Here is a 16254-nt window from a genome sequence, read left to right as displayed (position 1 = left end):
ATAAATATCACATATAACAAAAAATGCAGAGCTAATAACATACTAAACAGGGAAATGTAAGATTTTACTCTAAGATCTAAAACAAGTCAACAATGTGCCATTTCTTCAGTCTTACTAAACATAGTACTAAAAGTCCAAGAAAGACATATTGAAGAATACAATCAAAAGCATCCAGTTGAGAAGAAAAAGTTAAATTATTCCTATATAATATTTTATCTCTATGCATAATCATAAGAAAAGCCTAAGACTTTACTAAAACCTAATAGAATAAACAAATTTATTAAACTTGCAGAATACAAAAGCAATATCCAAAAGTCAGAATTTCTATTCACTGACAACTATCTCAAAATGAATTTAAAAACAATTCCATCTCAATAACTATAACTATACTTTGAAATAAATTTAACCAATAATTTGAAACACCTTACATTATACTCTAAAGAACATTAAAGTAAGAAATTAATACATGAATAAAAAACATTTCTTATTCTTGAATTGGCATTAATACTGTTAAATATTTGTATTACAGAAAAAGATCTACAGATATAATGCAATCTCAATGAAAATCCCAGTGACATAATAAATATTTTTAAAAATACATCTACAATTTATATGGTAACACAAAAGACCCTGAATAGCCAAATAAAGCAAAAAAAAAAAAAAAAAAAAAAAAAGTAAAGATATCATGCTACCTGACTTTGAAATATACTATAAAGCTATAGTAACAAAAACAGTATGGTACTTGAATAAAAACAGACACATAGGGCAATGGAGCAGGAAAAAAAAAAAGACCAGAAATATATCCATCTACTTACAGCTAACTGATTTTAAATAAAGGTGACTATTTCTTAGAGACAGGACAGTATCTTCAATAAATGGTGTTGAGAAAATGTTATAGCCACAGGTAGAGTAATAAAATCAGACTATCATCTCACATCATATATAAAAACAAACTCATAATAAATTATTATTATTATTATTATTTGAGACAGAGTCTCATTCTGTCGCCCAGGCTGGACTGCAGTGGCGCCTTCTCAGCTCACTCCAACCTCTGCTTCCCAGGTTCATGTGATTCTCCTGCCTCAACCTCCTGAGTAGCTGGGATTACAGGTGGGTGCCACCATGCCCCGTTAATTTTTGTATTTTTAGCAGAGACGGGGTTTCGTCATGTTGGAAAGGCTGGTCTTGAGCTCCTGACCTAAGGTAATCTGCCTGCCTTGGCCTCCCAAAGTGCTGGGATTACAGTCTTTACAGACTGAGGCACCGTGCCTGGCCACTCAAAATAAATCACTTAAATGTAAGGCCTGAAAACTGGAAACTACTACAAAAAATAGAGTAAAAGCCCCATAACATTGGTTGGGCAGTGACTTTTTAAATTTAACCTCAAAATCCCAGGGAAGAAAAGGAAAAACAAATGAGTCAGATTACTACAAATTAAAATGCTGTTGCACAGAATCTGACACAATCAACAAGTCAACTAAAAACTGGAACAAAATATTTGTAAATCATACATGTGTCAAGGGGTTAATATCAAAAATACATAAGAAAGTTAAATGACTACACAACAAACAACAAATGAGCAAGAGGCATAAATATTTTTCAAGAAAATACATACATATGACCAACAGATACATTAAGAAATTATCAATGTCAATTATTATTACAGAAATGCAAGCCTTGGCATCCCAAGGTGCTGGGATTACAGGTGTGAGCCACTCTGCCTGGCCTTACATAAACTTAATTTTGGATTAAAATTTTTTTTCTATTTATTGCATCCGCAAAAATATATTTTAGTATAAACTCTCTGAAGTTTTCTAAGCTGTAGTTTTTGAAAAAAATGTTTTCTCCAAACCTATTTTATTTGGAGAGTTTTTCATTAATACAAATTATCTGTCTGATGTCGAACAAAATTTGAGCAATGACTTCAGGGTTTGCCTCTAGTACAAAATGAGTAGAATAAGATTGTGATCCTAGTAAAGTTACTATAACTCTCTACATTTTAATGTTTGTCTTCAAAATAAATCATCTTCTGAAGTTTAAAGGCTTATATTTTCTGAAAAAATCTTCGGACAGTAATTGCACTTTTAATGATTTTATTATGTATGAACTCTGATGTTGAGTTGATGTGAGCAGATATTAATAGGGTTTTCACTTTCTTTACATTTGTATATTTGTTCTCAAGTATAAATGTCCTGTGCAATAAAGTGTGAGCATTGGTTAAAAGTTTTGCCACTTTGTTCACACTTGTAGTTTTCTCCAGTATGAATCACCTTACCTACAATTAAATGTGACAACAATTTAATGGCTTTGTCACATTCTTCATATTTCTAGAATTTCTCACCAGCATTTCTTTGACGTCTGGAAAAGTTTGAGGTGTTGTCAAAAGCAATGTTACAACTTTCAGGTTTGTAGAGTTTCTCTCTGGTATGAATCATGTCTGTTAAGAATTAAGGAGTTGTTAAAGGCTTTGTCACATTCTTCACACTTGTAGGGTTTCTCTCCAGTATGAATTATCTTATGCGTAGTAAGGTGTGAAGATTGGTTGAAGACTTTGCCACATTCTTCACATTTGTAGGTTTTTCTCCAGTATGAATTACCTTATGTTTAGTAAGATTTGAGGACTGGTTAAAAGCTTTGCCACATTCTTCACATTTGTAGGGTTTCTCTTCAGTATGAATGATCTTATGTGTAGTAAGGTATAAAGATTGTTTAAAAGCTTTGCCACAGACTTTACAATTTTATGTATGAATTGTCTTATGCCTAGTAAGGTGTGAGAACCGCTTAAAGGCTTTACTACATTCTTTACATTTGTAGATTTTTTCCCCAGAATGAATTATCTTATGTGTAGTGAGGGTTGAAGACCGATTAAAAGCTTTGCCACATTCTTCACATTCATAGGGTTTCTCTCCAGTATGAATTCTTTTATGTGTAGTAAGGGTTGAGGACTGGTTGAAAGCTCTGCCACATTCTTCACATTTGTAGGGTTTCTCTCCAGTATGAATTCTCTTATGTGTAGTAAGGTGTGAGATCCGGCTAAAGGCTTTGCCACATTCTTCACATTTGTAAAATTTCTCTACAGTATGAATTATCTTATGTATAGTAAGAGTTGAGGATTGGTTAAAAGCTTTACCACATTCTTTATATTTGTAGGGTTTCTCTCTAGTATGAGTTATCTTATGTCTATTAAGGGTTGAGGATCGGTTAAAAGCTTTGCCACATTCTTCACATTTGTAGGGTTTTTCTCCATTATGAATTCTTTTATGTTTTGTAAGGGTTGAGGACCACTTAAAAGCTTTGCCACATTTTTCGCATTTGTATGGTTGCTCTTTAGTATGAATTTTCTTATGTTCAGTAAGGTTTGAGGACTGGTTAAAGGCTCTGCCACATTCTTCACATTTATAGGGTTTCTCTCCAGTATGAATTCTTTTATGTGTAGTAAGGTTTGTGGATTGGTTAAAAAATTTGCCACATTTCTCACATTGGTAGGGTTTTTCTCCAGTATGAATTCTCTTATGTGTAGTAAAATGTGAAAACCAGTTAAAGGCTTTGCCACATTCTTTACATTTGTAAGGTTTTTTCTCAGTAATTCTTTTATGTGTAGTACAGTTTGAGGACTCATTAAAGGCTTTGCCACATTCTTCACATTTGTAGGATTTCTCTCCAGTATGAATTTTTTTATGTTGAGCTAAGTGTGAAAGAATGCAAAATAATTTTCCACATTCTTTACATTTGAAAGGTTTCTTTGAAGTATGTCTTATCTTATGTCTGTTTGAATTTGAAAATTTATGAAAGACTTTCACATATTTGTCACACTGAAATATTTTGCTATGGGAAGTTGTCAAACACCGGTTATGTCTATTATAACCTTTTTTGTGCATCTTAAACTCATCCACATTTTTACAGCCTTTTCTTAACAGTAAATTCTCATGTCTACATTTTTTATATTGTCTCAGTATGACTTCTTGGAAATAATCTTTTATGCCTTGCTCTGGCCAAAGGTCTTGGGCAATATGAGAACATATAACTGAAAGAAATAAAAATAACAAATTACTCCATGTACTAGACTGAGTATAGTTTATAAACCTAACCTATAAAGTTATACAAACTACCTAACAAGATAGCATAGCAAAATATCACAGGCCCTAATTTCTTCATAAACATATAAATGTAACAAAAATCCAAAGTACATTTGTAAAAAAGTAAGTTGAGTGTGTACAGTGCCCCAGGTGAACACAATGCAAAGAACTATATAGAGGAAAAAAGAAAGTCTGTTACATTTTACCCAACACAGCTCTTCCTCCCCTCCATTGTAACATAGTGACTTTACAAGTAAATTACCAACTCTTGGTTTCCTTTTTAAAAGACAAGTTAAAATACTGGCACATACATCTTTATTTCTGGTTTATAGGGGCTTTTCTAGACACTGGTTTCTATCTCTTATGACAAAAAGTTCTGAAAGAAATGGTGGCATACTTTAAAATGACAATTTGAGCCTGCTGAGACAAAAAAATAAGTTTTACAGCATCAGAGAGACTGTGGTATCACAGACAGAGAACAAATGTAGCAAGTGATTACTAATTTTTTTTTTTTTTTTTTTTTTGAGACAAGAGTCTTGCTCTGTCGCCCAGGCTGGAGTGCGGTGGTGCAATCTCAGCTCACTGAAACCTCTGCCTCCCAGGTTCAGGCGATTCTCCTGACTCAGCCTCCCAAGTAGGTGGGACTACAGGCACATGCCACCACGCCCAGCTAATTTTTTGTATTTTTAGTAGAGATGGGATTGCACCATGTTGACTAGGAGGATTGTCTCGATCTCTTGACCTCATGATATGTCCACCTCAGCCTCTCAAAGTGCTGGGATTACAGACATGAGCCACCACAACTGGCCTACTGATTTTTAAGAAGAAACACAAACTCCTTTAACTAAAAGCAAACACAAAATTTTAGACAAGACACATTTTAAGAACATGTGTGAGAGACTCCCAGAATGTCTAGCCAAAACGATTGTTTTTAGACTGTGTCAGGACAGAACTACATTATAAAGATTGTGACAGGTAGATTTTTTTAATGTCCAAATCTCAATTAAAGATTACAATGTATACAAAACAGGGCAATATAATTCCATCAAAAATATTGTAAAATTTTCAGAAGGAAACCATAGAAAAGATGTACACATTAATTTTAAAAATTGATAAAAAATTGAATATTCAATGGGTGAAACAGGAACACAGACTACAGAAAATCAGAAATGAAGATAAGAACAAAAATATTGAAAAAATTAAAAAATAGAAATTATGGGGGTAAAAAATACAAGAAGAAATAATACCTGAAAAATCCCTCAGTAAGAAAAACAATGTAAACATGAAGAAGCTTAACAAACAAACGAGGATACATACAAAATATTTATAACAAATACATATATAAGCACAATTTCAAAAGTCACAGACAGAGCATCTTGGGAGCTGCAAGATAAAAGTGATGTGTCATATACAAACATAGTCTTACGATATAACCAGTGAATTGTCAACAAAAATTTTGCAGGCCAGAAAGAAACTGTGTGATGCAGTCAAAGTCCTGGGAAAAAAAATAGCTTTCAAGTGAGAGTAACACCATCAGCAAATCTGTCCTGAAAAATGAAAAAATGATGTTCCAAAATAGCCAAATTCTGAAAAAGTATATTGGCACTGCATATACTTATAAAACTTCACAAACATATAAAAGATGCTGAAAGCAGTTCCTGAAATGGAAAATAAAAGGATTCAAGAAAATACCATATAATCAAACAAAAACAAATTATGTTCTGAGAAAAATATGCACATACATAAAAAAAGGATTTTTGTAGCATTATCATAATGTTGCAGAAAACATTTTAAATTATTCTCTAAAATTTGAAAGATAAAAGCATAGCAATTATTATAAACATTTGTTAATAAATATACACCATAAAAAGACGATAGCAACATCAATGACAAATTTCAAGGCAGATGTAATAAGGAAGAATTTTTTATTCAGTTGAAGTTAATTTTTTACCAAACCAAAAAAATATATATTTTTTTCTTTTTTGAGACGGAGTCTCGCTCTGTCCCCCAGGCTGGAGTGCAGTGGCACTATTTCGGCTCACTGCAAGCTCCGCCTCCCAGGGTTCACGCCATTCTCCTGCCTCAGACTCCTGAGTAGCTGGGACTACAGGTGCCTGCCACCACGCCCGGCTAATTTTTTGTGTTTTTAGTAGAGACAGGGTGTCACCGTGTTAGCCAGGATGGTCTCGATCTCCTGACCTCATGATCCATCTGCCTCGGCCTCTCAAAGTGCTAGGATTATAGGCATGAGCCACCACGCCCGGCTACTCTTGTTTTTTTTAAGAGGTTTTATGTAATCCCTAAGGTACCATAAAGAAAATATCTGTATAGATACACAAAGAGAATAAGAAATGAGTAAAACCATATCAATACAAAAATCAAAAAGACACAAAGAAAGACAAAAAGAGAAAATGAGGGACAAAAATGCAAGAATCAAAATAATAAAATAACAGTAAGTCTTTTTCATAAAATTATTTAAAAATATATATAATTAACTTTCAAATTGAGAGATAAACTTTTTTTTTTTTTTTTTTTTGAGACAGAGTCTCACTCTGTCACCCAGGCTGGAGTGCAGCGGCACGATCTTGGCTCACTGCAAGCTCCACCTCCCGGGTTCACGCCATTCTCCCACCTCAGCCTCCCAAGTAGCTGGGACTACAGGCGCCCGCCACCATACCCGGCTAATTTTTGTTTTTGTATTTTTAGTAGAGATGGGATTTCTCCGTGTTAGCCAGGATGGTCTCAATCTCCTGACCTTGTGATCTGCCTGCCTCAGCCTCCCAAAGTACTGGGATTACAGGAGTGAGCCACCGCACCTGGCCAAGAGACATACTTTCAATAAATAGATTTATTAAACATTTTAAAAACCAAGATCCAACTTGCCTTTCTACAAGAGTCACTTGAGATCTAATGAAAAAAATAGACTGAAAGTGGGAAGATGGAAGTAGATGCTTCATGCAAATATTAATCAAATGAGAGCAGAAGAGGTCAAAATAATATTATGCAACTACATCTTAAGTTAAAAACTATCATGTTTTATAAAATGTACTTGAAGTCAAAACTCTAAAGAGACAAAATAGGACCTCAAAAAATTATAGATTTATTCACTGGGAACCTATGAAACATTTGTATATACACATGTGTTTCTGTGTGTGTGTGTGTGTGTGTTTGTTTCTGTGTGTGTATGTGTGGGTATATATATATATCTCACATTAGGGCTCTAAACATATAAAGCAAATATCGACAGAATAAAAGAAACACAGAGAGCAATATAATTATTGTATACTTTAATATTGCACTTTCTGTAATAAAAATAAAACAAGACAGAATATTATTAGTAAGAAAACAGACAACTTGAAGGCAGTATAAAACAATTATTCCTAACAAAGGTATAGAAGGCACCCATCAATAACCTTAAGATACACACTTTTATCAATAGCTCATAGAACATTTTCCTTGATAGACAACGTCCTAGGCCAAAAAAAGAGTCTAACCAAATTTTTTAAAACTAAAATTTTATAAATTACTTTATATGACCAAAATGGAATGAGACTATAAATAATGAGAAAAAAACTAAAAAATTCACAAATATATAAAAATTAACACATTCTTGATTGTGCTCTTGTAGAAAGGTTGAAATAGTTAATATTGTAAATGTGTCTATCCTGCTCAATGCAATCTACAGATTTAATGTAATGTTTTTGAAATTTCTCATTGCATTTTCTAACAGCAACCCCTCGAGTATACAGAATCTCAACAGACAATAAAGTACTTAACAATCTTCAAAAAAAGAAAAAGGGAACAATGTTGGAGGCTTTATAGTTTCTGATTTAAACACACAGCACAAAGCTACAGAATTAAAACAATTGCCAGGCACGGTGGCTCACACCTATAATCCCAGCACTTTGGGAGACTGAGGCTGGTGGATCGCTTGAGCCCTGGAGTTCAAGACCAGTGCGGGCAACATGGTGAAACCCTGTCTCTACTAAAAACACAAGCTGGGCGTGGTGGCAGGTGCCTATAATCCCAGCTACTCAGGAGGCTGAGGCACAAGAATCGCTTGAACCCAGGAGGTGGAGGTTGCAGTGAGCTGAGATCACGCCACTGCACTCCAGCCTGGGAGACAGAGACTCTGTCTGAAAAAAACAAACAAACAAACAAATAAATAAATATAAATAAATAAAACAATTTACTGGCCGGGAGTGATGGCTCATGCCTGTTAATCCCAGCACTTTGGGAGGCCAAGGTGGGCGGATCACGAGGTCAGATCGAGACCACCCTGGCTAACACAGTGAAATCCTGTCTCTACGAAAAATACAAAAAATTAGCCGGGCGTGGTGGCGGGTGCCTGTAGTCCCAGCTACTCAGAAGGCTGAGGCAGGAGAATGGTGTGAACCCAGGAGGCGGAGCTTGCAGTGAGCCGAGATCACGCCACTGCACTCCAGCCTGGGCGAGAGAGTGAGACTCCATCTCAAAGAAAAAAAACCAAACAATTAACTATGAGTATAATGGTGAAAAAGTAGACTAATAAAATAGAATGCAGGGTGGGTGCAGTGGCTCACACCTGTAATCCCAGCACTTTGGGAGGCCGAGGCAGGTGGATAACCTGAGGTCAGGAGTTTGAGACCAGCCTCACAAATATGGTGAAACTCCATCTCTACTAAAAATACAAAAATTAGCTGGGCATGGTGGTGGGTGCCTGTAGTCCCAGCTACTTGGGAGGCTGAGGAAGAAGAATCGCTTGAACCAGGAAGGTGGAGGTTGCAGTGAGCCAAGATTGCACGACTGCACTCCAGCCTGGGAGACAGAGACTCCATCTCAAAATAAATAAATAAATAAAATAGAATTCAGCGCATATATAAACTTTTACATATATGGTCTTATGAAGGTCATTTGCATACCTGTAATTATTTCAGCACTGTTACTGAAAGCAAATAGGTAAAAGCAATGCAAGTTTTTGTCACCAAATTATTCAGTAGATATAATTTGAAATATAAACATATCGGAGGCTGGGTGCAGTGGCTCATGCCTGCAATCCCAGCACTTTTGGAGGCCGAGGCGGGCGGATCATGAGGTCAGGAGTTCGAGACCAGTCTGATCAACATGGTGAAACCCCGTCTCTACTAAAAATATAAAAATTAGCCGGGCGTGGCGGTGCGCGCCTGTAATCCCAGCTACCCAGGAGGCTGAGGCAGGAGAATCTCCTGAACCCAGGAGGCGGAGGCTGCAGTGAGTAGAGATCACACCACTGCACTCCAGCCTGGGCAACAGAGCGAGACTCTGTCTCAAAAAACAAACAAAAAAAAACCAACAACAAAAAAAACCATACTGGAATATCACTCAATTTGCAAGAAGTAGAAAATATTCCAACAATTATAAAGATAAATCTTGATGACATTATGCACAATTAAATGAGCCAGCCACAAACCGACAAAAATTTTATGAGATATATAAAGCAGTTTTATTCTTAGAAACAGAAAACAGAATGGTGTTTGAAAAGTGCCAGGAAATGAGAAAAATTGGTAGTTGTTTAATGTGTAATGTAAAATTTCTAGAAGTCTTTTACACAACAATGTGAATATACTTAACATGCATGAAATATACAGACTTCTTGAGACAGTGTCTCACTCTGTCACCCAAGGTGGAGTGCAGTGGCACAATTACAGCTCATTGCAACGTCAAACTTTTAGGCTCAATTAATCCTTACCCCTTAATCTCCCAAGTAGCTGGGATAACAGGTGCACAACACCATGTCTGTTTATTTTAATTTTTTTTTTTTTTGAGACGGAGTCTCATTCTGTCGCCCACGTTGGAGTGCAGTGGCGCGATCTCACCTCCCTACAACCTCTGCCTCCTGGGTTCAAGCGATTCCCCTGCCTCAGCCTCCCGAGTAGCTGGGAGTACAGGTGCCCGCCACCACACCCGGCTAATTTTTTTGTATTTTTAGTATAGACGGGGTTTCATCGTGTTAGCCAGGATGGTCTCGATCTCCTGACCTCATGCTCCACCCACCTCGGCGTCCCAAAGTGCTGGGATTACAGGCGTGAGCCACCACACCCAGCCTAAATTTTTTTTTGGAAAGATGGGGTCTCCATATATTGCTTGGGCTGGTCTCAAATTTTTGGGCTCAAGCGATCCTTTTGCCTTAGCCTCCTAATATCCAGGGATTACAGATGTGAAACACCACCATGACTGGCCATGAAATGAATACTTAGTTTTTTTGTTTTGTTTTGTTTTTTCTTTTTTTTTTTGAGACGGAGTCTCGCTATGTTGCCCAGGCTGGAGTGCAGTGGAGCGATCTTGCTCACTGCAAGCTCTGCCTCCCAGGTTCACGCCATTCTCCTGCCTCAGCCTCCCAAGTAGAATACTTAGTTTTTTTTTGAGACAGAATCTCGCTCTGTCACCCAGGCTAGAGTGTAGTGGCAAAATCTAGGCTCACTGCAAGCTCTGCCTCCTGGGTTCAAGCGATTCTCCTGCCTCAGCCTCCCCTGTAGGTGGAACTACAGGCACTGGCCACCAACCCTGGCCAATTTTTGTATTTTTAGTAGAGATGGGGTTTCACCATATTGGTGAGGCTGGTCTTGAACTCCTGACCTTGTGATCCGCCTGCCTCGGCCTCCCAAAGTGCTGGGATTACAGACGTGAGCCACCACGCCCGGCCTTAAATAGTTTTAAGATGGTAAATTTTAGGTTATATGTTTTTACATCTTTTTTTTTTTTTTAAGACCGAGTCTCGCCGTTGCCCAGGCTGGAGTGCAGTGGCGCTACTTTGGCTCACTGCAACCTCTGCCTCCTGGGTTCAAGCAATTCTCCTGTCTCAGACTCCCAAGTAGCTGGGATTACAGGTGCACGCCACTACACTCGGCTAATTTTTTGTGTTTTCAGTAGAGATGGGGTCTCACCATGTTGGCCAGGCTGGTCTCATACTCCTGACCTCAAGTGATCTCCCCGCCTTGGCCTCCCAAAGTGCTGGGATTACAGTCACGAGCCACCGCAACCAGTCTATTTTTTAAAAAGAATAAATTAAAAGATACAAAATTATAAATTTTTTCAAATATGACCTTCAAGTCACAAAAGTGTTTTTCTCAAAGGAAACATTTATTATTAAACACAAGGTGAAAATAAAACTACTTTCATGACTACTCACTTACACAAGAAAAAAACACTATGGAAAATCTGCTGAGAAAAAAAAGTATATAAGATGTGCCATAACCAAAGTAGGGGTCATATTTATAGAGACACACACACACACACATATATTCTGATTGTGATAAACATATGGCTGATTTATCTCTTAATTATATCCCACATTGACTTATATGTACAAACAGAGTTGCAAACTGCCTAAAACTGTAAAACCAGCAAACACAATAAACTGATGTTAGGAAACCCACACCGAAAAAACACACTGATATGGAATTGCAAAACAATAATAACAGAAATGCTTATTCATAAAATCTGGTATGCAACGTTGATGTAGCATTAAAAAGAATTTGTCAGCTGAGCACAGTGGCTCACGTCTGTAATCCCAGCACTTTGGGAGGCCGAGGTGTGTGGAGCACCTGAGGTCAGGAGTTCGAGACCAGCCTGACCAACAAGGTGAAACCCTGTCTCTACTAAAAATACAAAAATTAGCCAGGCATGGTGGCAGGTGCCTGTAGTCCCAGTTACTCGGGAGGCTGAGACAGGAGAATTGCTTGAATTCAGGAGGTGGATGTTGCAGGGAGCCAAGATCGTGCCACTGCACTCCAGCCTGGGCAACGGAGCAAGACTCCATCTCAGAAAAAAACAAAAAACAAAAACAAAAAAAGAGTTTGTCTAGATAATGCAATATTAGACTGAAACTGTACTCATGGAGGAAAGGTATTTTGAATCATTGGCATGCACTATATGGTAGTAAAATTTCAGAGAAAATGCAGTATAATTATAAATAGAAGATTCTAATGAAAAACTTTTGATAAATAAACATTTAAAAGAAACTAAAAATAATTTTTAAGTTTTAAATATATGCTATTTATACACAAAATGAAACTGCTGTAATCCAAGCTTAGAAGCAAAGAATAGCTTTACAATGCTAAATAAAGAAAAATATATATATTTTTTGCAGAATATAGTTAGGATCTCTGATATATAAACCAAATATTTGAGAATAAATCATGTTATTTTTTAGACATAGGCTGACAAACATGGGTGAAAATCCTATAATTCCATTTTGCCTGTCTATTTCTTTTTGCCTGCCTGCCTGCCTACTAATTATCTAATTTACTTCAGACATAACATGTCAATTCTAGTATATTTCCCTAAATGTTTCAATCTAAAATTACACACAAAATTGAAATAGAAAGTAAAAATGTACAGGGAGAGTGACATCAGTAAGATGGAAAAATAAAAGGTGCCCTATTTGCTTATTTTCCTACAGCAAGAAAATCTGTCAGCAATCCCTGAAAAAAAATGCCTTTATGAGAGAAACAGGCATCATGGCTCAAACCTGTAATGATGGCTACATGGTACATTAAGGCTGAAGAATTGCTTCAGGCAAAGATTTCAAGACTAGTCTGGGTTATGTAACAAGACCCCATCTCCAAAATAAGTGCCTTTAAGAGAGCTTTGAGATTCAGGAAGGAAGTTGTGAAACTCTGCTAATGCCTAAGATTGAGGAGCATCCTTTTTAGAAGGCAGGCTTTCATTCAGGTGGCAAACAACAGGACACCTGTTCTTGGCTACAGACCAGAAAATTATCCACCCAACTTGGTCCCACTGAGAATTTTGAACTTACTCTGAAACCATCCAAAACTCTTCCCAGCCAAAGTCTGGAAGAGGTCCTGCCTTTTCAGAGGCCTGGAAAAAGACACTTATTTATAGCCACACAGACAAGACTGCAGACCTTGGTCCTTATTGTCTTCCCTGAAGCACTTCCATGACTCAGTTCCAGCTCCTTGAGCCACAGTTCATGTTCAGCTCTACCTACATGGAAACCCACACAGAGACCTGGGGAAATCCTTTCTGGTACCCAGTGAAAGCTATTTTCATCTACATTTTGATATAAAGCCCACCATATATGCATAACCAATTGCAGAAACCTGCCCTAGTGTCTATCCTACAGAGCAAAGTCCTAAAGGATATTCACTCTGCCCAAAAATATAATGGGAATTATAACTATCCAAGCCCCTTGTAACAAGTCAACTAAAGTTGGACCCCAGTGAAGACCCAGCAGCCTGGTTACCAAGCTACAACCCCTCTCCACTATAAGCCCAGAGGGTACTCTATCACCCTGGGCACCCAACAAAAGAATATCTTTACATCTTGAAGCCAGTTTATAAAAACTTGAAGAGGTGTTTGCTTCTTAAAATTCACAGAGACCAAAGCAAAACTATATTGTGCCCATTCTCAATGCTTCTACTTAAACATAGCACTGAAGGTACGTGGCAGAAAAATTAGTCAAAATAAATTTTTAAAGTCACTGACATTGAAGACAAGTAAGAAGCTGCTGGTTCTAGAGCATTTGACTTTATATATAAAAAACCATAAACAGTACATTAAAACCTGATTAAAGTAATAATTATACTCAAGACATTAGCAAATAGAAAATTAACATACAACTATACGTTATGGTTCCATACACTTAAACTATCTGATAAAATATAGAAAGAAAGTAATCTTATTTACAATAGCACTAAAATAAATTTCTGAGAACAAATTTAACCAAGGAACTAAAAAATATTTTAAATGAAAGATATATCAATTAAAAAAATTAGAGAAGACACAAATAAATTTAAAAATATTTTATGTCTATTAATGGAAAGAATAAATGTTGTTGCAGTGCCTTATTTTTAATTTTTATTTTTTTGACAGAGTCTCGCTCTCTTGCCCTGGATGGAGTGCAGTGGCACAGTCTTGGCTCACTGCAACCTCCATTTCCCAGATTCAAGCAATTCTCCTGTCTCAGCCTCCCAAGTAGCTGGGATTACAGGTGCCTGCCACCACGTCCGGCTAATTTTTTGTATTTTTAGTAGAGACAGGGTTTCACTATGTTGGCCAGGCTGGTCTGGAGTTCCTGACCTCATGATCCACCTGCCTCGGCCTCCCAAAGTGCTGGGATTACAGGTGTGAGCCACCATGCCCAGGCTAAAATGACTTGTTATCTAAGGTGTCTCTAGATTCAATAAACTCCCATCAGAATTCCAGTTATTTAAGGTAATAGAAAATACAATTCCAAAATTTACATGAAACTACAATAAACTTTGAATAGCCAAAGCAATCTTGAAAGAAAAAAAAAAAAAAAGCAGGAGGACATCATGCTGTATAATTTCAAACTATATTTCAAAACTATAGTAATAAAACAGCATGGAATATGCAGAAAAATTAGCAATAAATAAATGAAACAGAAACCACTATTCTCACACATTTCAGACATAATGCAAAAAGAGAACTTAAAAAATAGTTTAATTTGCTGGGTGTGGTGGTGCACGCCTGTAATCCCAGCTACTCAGGAGGCTGAGGCAGGAGAATCACATGAATCCGAGAGGCAGAGGTTGCAGTGAGCCGAGATCACACCACTGCACTCCAGCCCTGGTGATAGTGCGAGACTCCGTCTCAAAAAAAACAAATAAATAAAATAAAAATAGTTCAACATAGAGTTTCTCAAAATTATTCAAATATCTGTGTGTTTCCAGAAACAATGGAAAAGCAGTGAGATTGTGCAGTCTATTATATGCCATGAAATGGACTTTGGCTCTCACTGTAAAGTAAGATTACCAAAGGGAAAGAATTTTTAGAGATTTAAAAAAGATAAAACAAAAGATGCTTCTATGTGAGAGGAAAAAAAATAAATAAAAAGCAAAATAAATAAAAAGAAACAGAAACTATTTCCTTTGTAAAACAGCTTCCCAAATTATTTTAAAAACTGGCTTTTTTCTGTTTTTAAACTATAGATCTCTTATCAGTTTTGTGTATTGTATTTACTGTCACCTACCTGGGGGTTTGGCTACCATATCATGTGTCTTCAAATTCCAAGGCTCTTTTTCTTGCTCCAGACAGGTGATCAGGTCTGGCTTTGAGACAGCAATACCTGTTTTATGAAAAATAACATGAATCTTGCTCATATTCTCCAATTACCAACTTAGTAATGCTCTCAGTAAAGAGAATGTAATGGAATATTCTAGTAAATTAACCCCAAAATAATAATTTATAAAAAATTTCTAAATATACCGGGCATGGTGGCTCATGCCTTTAATACCAGCACTTTGGGAGGCTGAGGCAGGCAGATCACAAGGTCAGGAGTTCGAGACCAGCCTGGCCAACATAGTGAAACCCTGTCTCTACTAAAAATACGAAAAAATTAGCTAGGTGTGGTGGCACACGCCTGTAGTCCCAGCTACTCAAGAGGCCGAGGCAGGAGAATCGCTTGAACCCAGGAGGCAGAGGTTGCAGTGAGCCGACATTGTGTCACTGCACTCCAGCCTGGGTGACAGAATGAGACTCTGTCTCCAAAAAAATAAAAAAAATAAAAGAAATTTCTAAATATTTAAAAATATTTTAATTTTATAGGTTCTTAATTTAACTACTTTGTACTAATTCAAAAATTGGTGATGGTGATTAAATTTTAAGATGTGAGCAACAAGATGTTGCAACTAAATTTCTAAAATTAACCCTAATCTAGAATGAAGGAAACAAACCAGCTCAGGAAAGTGGAAAGTTCAGGTCAAAATAAAACATCTTGAAATTCTTTTCTACATGGACAAATCCTGAAGACTTAAAAGAAAAAGAAAAAAAAAAAAAACCCGGGATCTGAAAGCACAGAATTTTTACAAAAATAAATGAAATCTATAGGGTATATTAGGAATTGTGTATTAAAGTTATCCTCACCCAGGAAGACCAGGTTTCTGTAGTTCTCTAACATTACATTTCTATATAAATTCTGTTGTTCAGTGTCCAGACATTGCCACTCCTCCAGAGAGAATTCTATGGCCACATCTCTAAATGTCAACGCTCCCTGAAAAACACAAACAAACACACATATTTACCAAGTGCCCCTGGGCAGAATTTTAAATTCGACTCAAGGTGAAATAAGAGTAAATATAATTGGGTCTTACTTATAGGGGTGACTGAAATTATCTAATAACCTTCAACACAGAAATATTCTCTAATGTATACTCTAACTCTGAGAAAAGAGATTGGC

General features: G+C 36.7%; 1 protein-coding gene across 1 annotated transcript in view; it reads right to left on the bottom strand.

Annotated features, from left to right (window-relative positions):
* Positions 1–412: 412 nt before the first annotated feature.
* Positions 413–16254, bottom strand: part of LOC129137980 (putative zinc finger protein 730) — a 34489-nt gene continuing 18647 nt past the window's right edge. Inside the window, 5 exon segments of the mRNA XM_054672875.2 lie at positions 413–2433; positions 2435–2576; positions 2579–4024; positions 15049–15144; positions 15942–16068. Of these exon segments, the coding sequence (XP_054528850.1) occupies positions 2328–2433; positions 2435–2576; positions 2579–4024; positions 15049–15144; positions 15942–16068 (1917 nt within the window). The 3' untranslated portion in view covers positions 413–2327.

The sequence above is a fragment of the Pan troglodytes genome, chromosome 20 (assembly GCF_028858775.2).
Source record: "Pan troglodytes isolate AG18354 chromosome 20, NHGRI_mPanTro3-v2.0_pri, whole genome shotgun sequence".
Classification (NCBI taxonomy): domain Eukaryota; kingdom Metazoa; phylum Chordata; class Mammalia; order Primates; family Hominidae; genus Pan; species Pan troglodytes.
The sequence above is the reverse complement of the archived record's forward strand: the minus strand, read 5'-3'. Positions and strand labels throughout refer to the sequence as shown.